General features: G+C 45.9%; 1 protein-coding gene and 1 long non-coding RNA gene across 3 annotated transcripts in view; one reads left to right on the forward strand and one right to left on the reverse strand.

Moving 5' to 3' along the window:
• Positions 1-10,384, reverse strand: part of LOC310753020 — a 62,443-nt gene extending 52,059 nt beyond the window's left edge. Inside the window, exon 1 of the long non-coding RNA XR_014543067.1 lies at positions 10,227-10,384. This is a non-coding gene — a long non-coding RNA (uncharacterized lncRNA). The remainder of the gene's footprint in view (positions 1-10,226) is intronic.
• Positions 59-11,263, forward strand: LOC310752965 (lysozyme C, milk isozyme-like). Of its 2 annotated transcripts, none has more exons than XM_083594160.1 (5): positions 59-254; positions 3,568-3,763; positions 6,432-6,590; positions 8,324-8,402; positions 11,135-11,263. In XM_083594160.1, exons 2-5 carry the CDS (start codon positions 3,625-3,627, stop codon positions 11,199-11,201), a joined length of 444 nt encoding a protein of 147 aa, XP_083450286.1. In that variant the 5' UTR covers positions 59-254; positions 3,568-3,624; the 3' UTR covers positions 11,202-11,263. The 2 variants fall into 2 exon arrangements, with proteins under 2 accessions (XP_083450286.1, XP_083450285.1); XM_083594159.1 differs by having other exon boundaries at positions 62-223.

Consider the following 11,263-nt stretch of genomic DNA (forward strand, 5'->3'; position numbering starts at 1 on the left):
TCCTCCGATGAAATGATCTCATAGTCAGTTTTCAGGAAGTTCTGGAATTCCTCGAAAGTTCTAAATGGAAGAGGAAGAGGGGTCAGAACCTGATGGCAGCAGCTTCCATGCAAAAGCCACGGTGGCTTCCCTGGCCTCTCCCACTCTGCTTTTCCCCTTGTGAAGAAGGACATCCTTGCTTCCCTGGCCAGCTTGGCAGGATCTCATCCTCTTCTTGCAAACCGTGAGCTGAACAGGGTGATGGGGATACCTAGGTGGGACTTGGGAACAGTAACTAGCTTTTGCTTTCTGGAAGCTGCCCTGCAGCTCCATCTGCTGGGAAGTTTGAGGGGAAGCATGTCATTTAGAGAGGACAACCACATCTCTGATATTTGTCTTCATTTTACAATGCATAAGAAAAGAGAGCAATTCCAACAAACGCTCTTAAAATTCATTGTATTCTAATCAATTGTTTTTATATTTGGTATTAGCCGCCCTGAGCCCGGTCTTGGCTGGGGAGGGCAGGGTATAAACAATAATAATTATTATTATTTCAACTCTTGTTGGGAATATTGCTGCCATTTATATCTATTCCTCTCCCAGGATTTAAGGGGTGTGTGTCTTCCAGAAAGGTACCTTCAGTGGACCCCCTTAAGCTGCACAGAACAGGAATTCCCACACACTACCACCAGTATTTTGGGTGCTCATAATGTAAATGGGGGCAAGGGGCCCCTTGCTGGTCTTGGGTTCCCAGCAGATGCCCACCCTTGCTACCCTCTGGAGCTAGCCATCCCTGTCCTCTGGTGGAATATGAAGCAGTCACTTGAGCAAGGTCTGAACACAGAAACTGGGAACTGGATGGGGCATAAGGATTCCAGACTGGTTCAGAATCACAGACCTTTTGGGCATTCCATCCCAGAGTTCGTATTTGTTTTCATTTATTATGTATGTAGCTATTTAAAGTATCCCCCGTCTTTTTCCGTAAAATAAATGTTCAAAAATAAAAAATAGAGATCAGTAGAGTTACCTGCTAGGCTTAGCCATTTTGTTAGCTTCTTTTCCCTGTGGAAGATCTAGGGAAGAAAAGTTCAGGTAGTATCTTGCCTGATTAATCTGGGCCTTGCAACATGTGGCTGGCAGTAGGGCTGGGTGTGGAAACCTGGCTTGTCGTCTACAAGCTGAAAAGCAGCAAGGGAGGTTGGGACTCACCTCACAGATGGGGTGGGCAGGTGCTGCCTAACACTGCCCCTACGCTCTGATTTCCCCTGGTTACTTCCTCTGCCAGATGCTTTTACCCTGGGCGGGATTCCAAAGGTATATTTGTTTCATGGTGCAGGGAGGTTTGCAAGGGAAAAGTAGGGGCAGAAGGTTCAGCATCCTCCTTTCCACCTGCTACATCCACTGATCTGGCACCATTTGGGCTCCTAGGCCAAGGAATCCAAATGCCCTGAAATGAACAGCAAAGGCTGGGTGCTTTGTATTTCTTTCCTTAAAATGGTCTTAAATTACTTGGCAACTTATTGGCAAATGTACATATTACACTGCTTATCTTTTAGTTTTTGGCAGTTTTGTATTGACTCATAGCAGCCACTTGCTAGAAAGGCTGTGATCTTAGGCCTGGTCTCCTGCCTTTTTCATAGTGTCACATGAGCTATTGGTGTTTGAGACAGTAATGGGTGCCTTGAAGAGAGTTGTCACAGCCAGTTCTTCTCCTGTGGTTCAGCCTAGTCTCAGATCTTGCCTTATTGTCAGATGACTCCTCACTGTTGACTTTCACTGCTGCTTGGGTTCTGAAACCATCCCACTATCACCAAGCACCACATTATCTCATTCTAGAAATACACATTATATTGGCAAAGCCGGGCTCTGTCCTAACCAACAGATGAAGCATCTGAAAGGGGAGAAGCAGTAGGTGGGAGGGGTGATATCTAATCCTACCTACCACTTTCTCCCTCAGACTCTTCTTCCAGCTGTGCTGTTTTTTTGGCCTTTGATGAAGCTGGGAAAAGAAAGGAGCAGGAGTAAGGAGTAGGAGTAAAGTAGTGCCTAGGGGAAGGGTGAATCAGGCCTCCTCCCACCTGCTGCTTTTCCTCTGCAAAAAGCAACCTCATCTCCATATTCATACTATACAAATAACATGAGATTCCTAAGATCATAGCCAGGCCATTTGTGAATGCAGCTCCTCAACGGAGGGCATTGTTTGTGTTCAAATAATGTGGATGAGTGGAAGATGGACAGTTAGATACTGATGTATTTCCAACTCAAAATCAGTAATAAGGGTGCCCCTTTAACAGTTCTGCTGTCAGGCGAACACACGTGTCTTGGCAGGGATACTGGAGTGGCTTGCCGGTTCCTGCTCCAGGTGGATCACGTTTGGTCAAAACTCTCCACTATGACGTGTCCATCTTGGGTGGCCCTGCACGGCATAGCTCCATAGCTTCTCTGAGTTATTCAAGCCCCTTCGCCACGGCAAGGCAGTGATCCATGAAGGGGATATACTGATGTATTTCCAACTCAAAATCACAAGGTGGCTAAGCACATTGCACACTTGGTAAAGCTGACAGCTTCTCTGTGCCTTGCCTTAGCTTTGACATAACATGCAGCTCTCTCCCTACTACCTCAAAGGAAGAGACTGAGAGCTAGATTCATTTGAAGGGTCAGGGAAAGATAGATGAAAAGCTTTGTACTTCAGCCCAACCATCTCCTTTTGTTTAAAGTAGGGATGGGCAATGTGTGCCCTTGTATTTTTAATCTTTATTGGAAGCCGCCCAGAGTGGCTGGGGAGGCCCAGCCAGATGGACGGGGTAAAGGTAAAGGGGCCCCTGACCATTAGGTCCAGTTGTGGCCGACTCTGGGGTTGCGGCGCTCATCTTGCTTTACTGGCCGAGGGAGCCGGCGTACAGCTTCCGGGTCATGTGGCCAGCATGACTAAGCCGCTTCTGGCGAACCAGAGCAGCGCACGGAAACGCCGTTTACCTTCCCGCCAGAGCGGTACCTATTTATCTACTTGCACTTTGATGTGCTTTCGAACTGCTAGGTGGGCAGGAGCAGGGACCGAGCAACAGGAGCTCACCCCCATCATGGGGATTCGGACCGCCGACCTTCTGATCGGCAAGTCCTAGGCTCTGTGGTTTAACCCACAGGATGGGCGAGGTACAAATAATAAATTATTATTATTGCTATTATTATTGCAGATGTTGTTGGACTCCAGCTCCCGTCAGCCTCAGCCAGCATGACCAATGCTACGGGATTATTGGAGTTGGAGTCCAAGAACAGTTTCCCCATCCCTGTTGATTTAGAGCTTCAAATGGGCATTTATACGCACAGTATATAAGTTCATCCCTCATAAATATCCCAAGGAATGTGTTGGGGGGTGATTGGTACTAGCCAAAAAGTGTTCATTCCAGCTGGCATTTTTCTGGTACAAACTGAACAATGCTGAAAAACCTACCCAGAGATTGCCCAGGGCAGAAAAAATGTATTATTTTGGGAGGGCAGGGGTGTTTCCAACCTCTGTCACTCTTAAAACATTATGTCTCTTGTCCCCTGTTTGAGCCAACCTTCCTGTTTTTCTGCTTCCCCCTAAAGGAGTTAACTTCTGAGGTTTTGTCAACTCCCTCCCATCACATTTAAGCAGCTAAGACGATGATCCACTTATTACAGACCCTCCTCCTCACCTGCTTTGCAGTCACTGTGCAAGCCAAGATCTTTGGTCGCTGCGAGTTGTACCACGTGCTGAAAGTTAGCGGACTGGATGGATATGAGGGGTACAGCCTGGCCAACTGTGAGTGTAGCTTCTCAACGCAGAGCATACTTCAAATGTTGTGGGGAGGAAGGAGTGAGATAACAACCATGGTCTTTCCAGACATCATTTCCTTGTCTCTATGTCCACAAGGGGGTGGCAATTTATTTGCTTTGGCCTAAAACCTGTCCCAGCTTCCTTCTTCGGAATGCTCCCGCAAAGCACTCCATTATCTGAAGACCGAATGAATGAATGAATGAATGAATGAATGAATGAATGAATGCCTCTCTGAATGAATGCCTCTCTACTTCCCATTCTTGCTCTGAGCCAGCATTGCCATAAGGCAACATGAGATGATCCTCTCTGGAAGCAGATTTCTATTACACAAATGGAAGGTACACAGATCTGACACAGGGCTCATCCACACCTGCCTTTTGCCCTGCTCTTTCTAGGCACAGTTCCAAGCTTTCCCAGTCTGTGTCTGAGCACTTTTTTTTTCTCCATTGCCACATTCAAAGTGTTGGTGCTGACCTTTAACGCCCTAAACGGCATTGGCCCAGTATCCCTGAAGGAACGTCTCCATCCCCATTGTTCAGCCCAGACACTGAGGTCAAGCGCCAAGGGCCTTCTGGCGATTCCCTCACTGTGAGAACCAGGCAGAGGGCGCATGCCCTATGAAACGCCCTCCCATCAGATGTCAAGGAAATAAACAACTATCTGACTTTTAGAAGACATCTGAAGGCAGCCCTGTTTAGGGAAGATTTTAATGTTTGAATTTTTATTCTGTTTTTAATGTTCTGTTGGGAGCCTCCCAGAGTGGCTGGGGAAACCCAGCCAGATGGGTGGGGTATAAATATCATCATCATCATCATCCAGGAAAATCCTGTATTTAACACTGAATTAGAACATATAGCAATTTGGGTTTTCTGCAGATTCTGAGTCTATCAGTTCTGTTGTAGATCTGCACAGCTTCATCCTATGTTAGACTGGGTTTTTCCCATAGAGTCACTTGACAGTACATGAAAGCAGTGCTTTTTTCTGGTGGTACTCAAAGGTCCACAGCACCTGCACCTTTTTCCCCCTTAAAGAAAAGCACTGTACAAAAGCAATCTGAGAGCTACCTTTGTTTCCAAATTTCTAGATGGAACTTTCTTCACCTCTTAAGTTGCAATCAATCGGTGCTTCACCAGTTCCCACAGATATCCTCTCAGGCTTCATCTGTGTTTTTCCCTGCTTTTCCAGGAATAAAACATGCCCCTGAGGTCTGAGCTACAGGTCAGAGCCCAAATTACATTACAGCAGGGCTGGAGAACCTGTTGTCCTCAAGATTATGTTGCACTCCAGACTCCTCACAGCTTCAGCCAATGAGCAGGGATGATAGCAGTTGATGTGCAACAACGTCTGGGGGATTGCAAGTTTTCCACCTGTACATTACAGGGCCTCTTGCAGGGGAAATTCCTGGCAGATGGTGCCTCAGGTTACTTGCTGCCTCAGTCACCAAATTTATCTTGGGACATGCCAGTCAGCAGGGTATACACACACACACACACACACACACACACACACACACAGAGTGGTACCTCAGGTTACATACGCTTTAGGTTACATACGCTTCAGGTTACAGACTCCACTAACCCAGAAATAGTGCTTCAGGATGAGAACAGAAATCGTGTGGCGGCGGCGCAGCAGCAGCAGGAGGCCCCATTAGCTAAAGTGGTGCTTCAGGTTAAGAACAGTTTCAGGTTAAGAACAGACCTCCAGAACGAATTAAGTACTTAACATGAGGTACCACTGTATACACACACACACACACACACACACACACACACACACACGTGTGTGTGTGTGTGTGTGTGTGTGTGTGTATACAGTGTATACAGTGTATATATATATATATATACAGTGTATATACAGTGTGTATATATATATATACATACACATCCACCCACCCACACCCAGCTCTCCTAGCCACAGCTGACCTGCTTTTCACCTGAGGAGGGGGAAGCTCCCACTGGGCCCTGACCTGACAGGACAACCATCATGAGGGAAACCTGGAGGCTTGGTAAAGACTTGTCTTCCCCCAGATTTGGAGGATTCTTGTATGATTTGTAAAATGTGCTGTAGTGAAAGCAAAAATAGCAAATGTCTCCTTCCCTACATGTATTTGAGAAACTAAGACTTCATATCCACCAAGTGCCTCAGAAAAAAATGGGACATCCTGTTTTTTCACACGAGATCATGGCGGCCATTTTGGGAGCTGCACTCTTGCACCCTAAAAAAAGTGTTTTTGGGGGGTGAGATTACAGCACACATCAATTGATTCACCTGGCAGCACATCCCGGAAGATGTGCAACTCGGTTTTTGAGCTGAAAGGGCAGATTTTGGCTGAGGGCTTGTGCACACTTCTGTTTGGGCGGTTTTCCGCTTGTCTCATGCGTTCTAGGCTGTTTTGCTTTGCCTCACCACTTTCCCCAAAAAACTCTCTCCAAATTTAGTGCTAAATCAGAGCAAACATCAATCCAATGAAAATCTGATTAAAGTTTGTGATGATTTGGTGGTCTTTTGGAATGTGATTTATATTTTAGTAATCTGCAGCAGCTATGCCCCTGGATTGCAGCTCCTCCTTTTCCAACTGCTCCCATCCCCAGCCTTTTTGGAACAATAAATTGGCCGCTACTACAAAGTGTAACTTCTATTCTTCTCCCTGAAGGGATCTGCATGTCGTTTTTTGAGACTGGCTTTGACACAGAGGCTGTTGACAGGCGCAAGGATGGCACTAAAGACTACGGCATCTTCCATATCAACAATGGCTGGTGGTGTAAAGATGAAGGTACCCTTTCAGAGAACCTTTGCTCCATGTCTTGTGCAGGTGAGTTCCTTCCTGCCTTCTTCCGCTACAGGTGGCAATGTGCTGGAGGGGACAGGCAAAATGGTGGGGTGCTGCAGAAAATGGAACAGCTTGCTAAATGCTATGTTAGAGGTGCGGAACCTGGTGCTGTCCAGATGTTGTTCAAGCTACCACCAGCCCCAACCCAACATGGCCAACAGTGAGGGATGATTAAAGCAAAAACTTGGAGGGTCGCAGCCTCCCAGTCCTTGGGATACATACTACTGGCCTTTCCTGACATTTTTGTTTTATATTTTCAAATTAAAATAGAGCTTGATTTAATAGCATAATACCTCTTAGGTTAGTAAGCACATTTTTAGTGTTGTCAGTAATAACACATTGCTGAATTCATATTTTTATGTTAAAATGTTGATCCCTCGAAACACAACAATGCAGCTCAAAAATATAAATTAATATTGTTATATTTAAAATGCTAATACATCCAAACATGATCATCCAGCTCAAAAATGTAGGCAGAAGATGATCTTTTTTAAAAAAAGGATATCTTACTCTTGTTCAGAATGCCAGTAAGCCGTTTCATAAGGCTGCAAAAGACTGGCAGCTGGTTCAAGGATAATTCAGGAGCAAATGCCGAGCTTTTCCTATTCCACCTCCAAAAAACCCCTATTTGGTTTGTATTCAAGTGTTTTTACCATTACATTGGAACTAGTCAGACTGTCCTGTCCCTAATTTTTACATGCGGACTGTAAGGTTTTCCATTTCAGCAATTACCGGTACATCCATCAACAATTGGCTCATTCAGGTAACGAAGTTATGTTACAACAGCACCACCTGCTGGCTGCTAATACTTTAGCAGCTGCTCAAGTGCCTAATATTTTGTAATGTGCTTTCAAGCGCTCATTACATGTGCTTCATAATCTAGTTGCAATACCTAACAACAACCCTTAAAGCACTAAAATGCTGGCAGATTTTCACAAGGATGATGGTGGTGGTGGTGGTGGTGATTGCATACTGTTGTGGAGATGCGGAGAACTGAATTTAAGCATGGAAGCAAATGGAAGACTGACAGATTTGTCCATCTTTAGTAACAAAGCGTTTTAGCCATTGTGATGGAACTGGGCAAAGTGACCTGTCCCTGATTTTTACATCCACACAGTCAGCTTTGCTGTTTCAGCAATTTTATCTAAAAGCAGCTCCCCCATTCAGATAGAGTAAAGGTAAAGGGACCCCTGACCATTAAGTCCAGTCGTGGATGACTCTGGGGTTGCGGCGCTCATCTCGCTTTACTGGTCAAGGGAGCCAACATTTGTCTGCAGACAGTTTTTCTGAGTCATGTGCTCAGCATGACTAAGCCGCTTCTGGTGAACCAAAGCAGCGCACGGAAATGCCGTTTACCTTCCTGCTGGAGCGGTACTTATTTATCTACTTGCACTGGGTATTGCCATTCAAATGATGTGCATGTGTCGCATCATGTGATCGGTTATGCAGGGCAGAGTTAACAGGGCCCCCCAATATTTTATTCAAGTTGGCACCCCTGACCCCCACCCTTGTTGATGAGAGGAATGGGGAGAGATTAAGTGGGCTGCTTCCATTCCTGCTACATGGGGGCTGCTAAAGGATGTCGTTAGAGGTGGCAACACTAGGGAGATTTGATTCTGCAATTAGCCTTAAGTTTGTCTTTTAGTTTATTCTAACCCTGTGATAATAATTGCCGACTTTCCCTTCCATTCATACATTTTCATTCTCTTTTCTAGATTTATTGAATACTGATATTCACGATGATATCTTATGTGTCAAGAGGATTGTGAAAGATCCCCAAGGCATGGGGACCTGGTATGAGAGCATCTTCTGTTTCCCCACCTAGCTGAATGCCCTCTAGGGGCTAACTCTGCAAACACCTCCCTCGCCTGGTTGTTCCAGTGTTACCAAAACCGATCTGCTCTCTCTGTAGCTGTATTTCTCTTTCCTGCTGAAATAGTCTTGACAGACACCCCCCACTGCTTTTTATAACAGCCTTACATGCTGGTCTCAAGCAGGTGGCATTTCTCCTATCAGTTTATGACAGGAACATCTTCTCCCTGGCCTTAATTTATGTGTGCCAGGCTGCTGTTGAAGGCACAGAAGCCAGGCCTGCTTTGATTTATTTTTAACTAAAAAATCCAAGTCAGACATGGGGGTCCTGTGTGCCTCTAAAAGCTGCTGGGACACTAACTCCCATAATCCTGGCCATTGGTCTTTCTGGCTGGGGTTGATGGGATCCGGAGTCCAACAGCATTGGTTCCACTGCTTGATCTAATAAATTGTCATATTTCAGTGCTGGATCAATCATTTGGCTTCAAACAAGCTGGATAATGGAGTAAAGAAGCTCACTTTATGTTATTCTGCTTGCGGGCACATGTGCTAAACCCTGTCTGTGGTGCCTAACCCATTATCCCAAATGATGAGACAAGAGACCAGAGTATGGGTTCAAATTGGCCCGAACTTTATTGAATTTTAGAAGTGGGAAACTTGGCACAGGCCTTGGCAGGTAACCCTATCAGCCCGCCTGGCTGAGGATATGCAGGCAGTTGAGGCCCAGTGAGAGGGGACTGCAAAGCGCAAACTTACACAGCATGCCCTTCCACCGACCTCGTCCCGGGAGTTTGACCTACATGCTGCCGCTCTAGGGCCAGGGACTCCCGGTTTTGCCCTTTAACGGGCCCTGCAAGCGCCGCTGCATGGGGAGGGAGCATGAATGCACCCCCCAACTTGATGTTAGACTAAAGACTACCTTGCCAAGGCTTAAAAACCACCAAAGTTGTGACGAAATTGCTATGGGGAAGGCAAAACCTGCCAATGCAGAGAAAATTCCTTCCCGGTTCTGAATACAGCAACCATTTTACGACCGCAGCAGCGCCCGCTGACCTGGAATGCAAAATATTAGCCTGTAAAGAAAGAATCATTAAATTGAAGATCGCTGACCTAGGCTGAAATTAATAAGCAAGAAATTATTAATTTGAGGGAGGGTGATCCTGGAAGGAAGAACAGCAAAAGAGGCTTGAGCCAAGGAGCCGGCCTCTTTTCTTTTGGCCTTAGGCCCACCCCCGGCTGGCCATCCATTGTCCTCCCTGGCCAAGGGCGGGTCAAAGGCCAGCTCGAGCAGGTGGGTGGCACCCACCCAGGTGAGCCCCGCTCGGTGCCGCAAACCCCGCCCACCTGTGGGGAAGGGAGGGCGGATATTGCTACCTAAGTCAGAGGCATCCAAGGAAACCAGTTAGTAGAGTTGCCAAGTCTTATCACCCCTGTGAGTGCCTTTCACAACCTGGAAACAGGCAGGAATCCATAGCTGAAGCTTTCTCTATCACTGAATTGCCGTTCCAAAAACCCCCACAGCTGCTGATTTCTAACTTACTATGCAGAAGCTAAAGGCACAGGGTCCCTGGCAGAAAAAAGTTGGTAACCGTGTCATCAAGATGCAGGTGGTTAACCAAAGATGGGGCTCCTTAACACATGCAGGAATTCTTGTGTACTTGGAGGTTTGGTTGCATTTATTTGTGCAATATTTTCAACACATAGAGAACAAAACGTAAGACAAATAGCGCAGATCACTCTCCTGAGGAATTACAAGCTAAAATGCCACTGGTGTGAGGATGTCATGTTAACACAAACCCAACTTACCGTATTTTTTGCTCTATAAGACTCACTTTTTCCCTTCTAAAAAGTAAGGGGAAATGTGTATGCGTCTTATGGAGCGAATGCAGGCTGCGCAGCTATCCCAGAAACCAGAACAGCAAGAGGGATTGCTGCTTTCACTGCGCAGCGATTCCTCTTGCTGTTCTGGCTTCTGAGATTCAGAATATTTTTTTTCTTGTTTTCCTCCTCCAAAAACTAGGTGCGTCTTGTCGTCTGGTGCGTCTTATAGAGCAAAAAATACGGTAATAGGGGAAGCCTTCTTACTTGGATGTTAAGGAGAACAGGGCAAACCACAGACCATTTCTGAATAGCTGTGTAGGTGAAATTTGGCAGGTATTGTTATGCAGTGACAAAAGAAGCTTCACTTGCCAAAGTTATCACCTGTTCATAACTGTTAAATGCCCAGGACTCTTCCTCTAATTTGCACCTGATAATTCCAGTGTATTCTGGGAACACCCCTTGTGCACTGGGCAGTAGGTGGAAGCCAGGAGCCTTCAGTGTAAATGGCACATTATGAATTAATGGTGCAGTCCAAGATCCATTATGAAAATCACCAAAAGGCCTTGCGGTATGTGTGTGTGTGTGTGTGTGTGTGTGTGTGTGCACCAGCCACCAGTTCCTATGAATGTTTACTGAGAAAGTAATGTTTACCCAGTCAGTCCAACACTACTTACCCCTTAGTAAGTGTGCTTTGCTGGAATTGCATCTCGAATTCTCTTGAATTTAGTGGCTTGAACCATGCTTAATTCCATGATGGATTATGGTTTAATTCCTTTGTTCTGCAACTTCATTGTAGTTTGAGAAAATGCTATGATCCCTATGCATGAAAAATTGTCCTTAGGAATAGCCATTGTGGTAACAGACTTCCTCTTTCTTCAATTTGCCTTCTGCAGGAAGGAGTGGAAAAAGCACTGTGAAAAGCAAGACCTGCGTGAGTGGGTGAAGGGGTGTAAGCCCTGAAAACCTGTCTACCTTCTGTTTGCCATCTCTCATGTCATCAATACAGAGCTGTTTGGGTTTTT

This window comes from Podarcis filfolensis, assembly GCF_964270895.1.
Source record: "Podarcis filfolensis genome assembly, chromosome: 17".
Taxonomy (NCBI): Eukaryota; Metazoa; Chordata; class Lepidosauria; order Squamata; family Lacertidae; genus Podarcis; species Podarcis filfolensis.

Coding starts and splice junctions, on each gene's coding strand:
- LOC310752965 (XM_083594160.1), top strand. CDS start 3,625: ATGATCCACTTATTACAGACCCTCCTCCTCACCTGCTTTGCAGTCACT. Junction 3,764..6,431: donor GGGGTACAGCCTGGCCAACT/GTGAGTGTAGCT, acceptor TTCTCCCTGAAG/GGATCTGCATGTCGTTTTTT. Junction 8,403..11,134: donor CCCCAAGGCATGGGGACCTG/GTATGAGAGCAT, acceptor TGCCTTCTGCAG/GAAGGAGTGGAAAAAGCACT.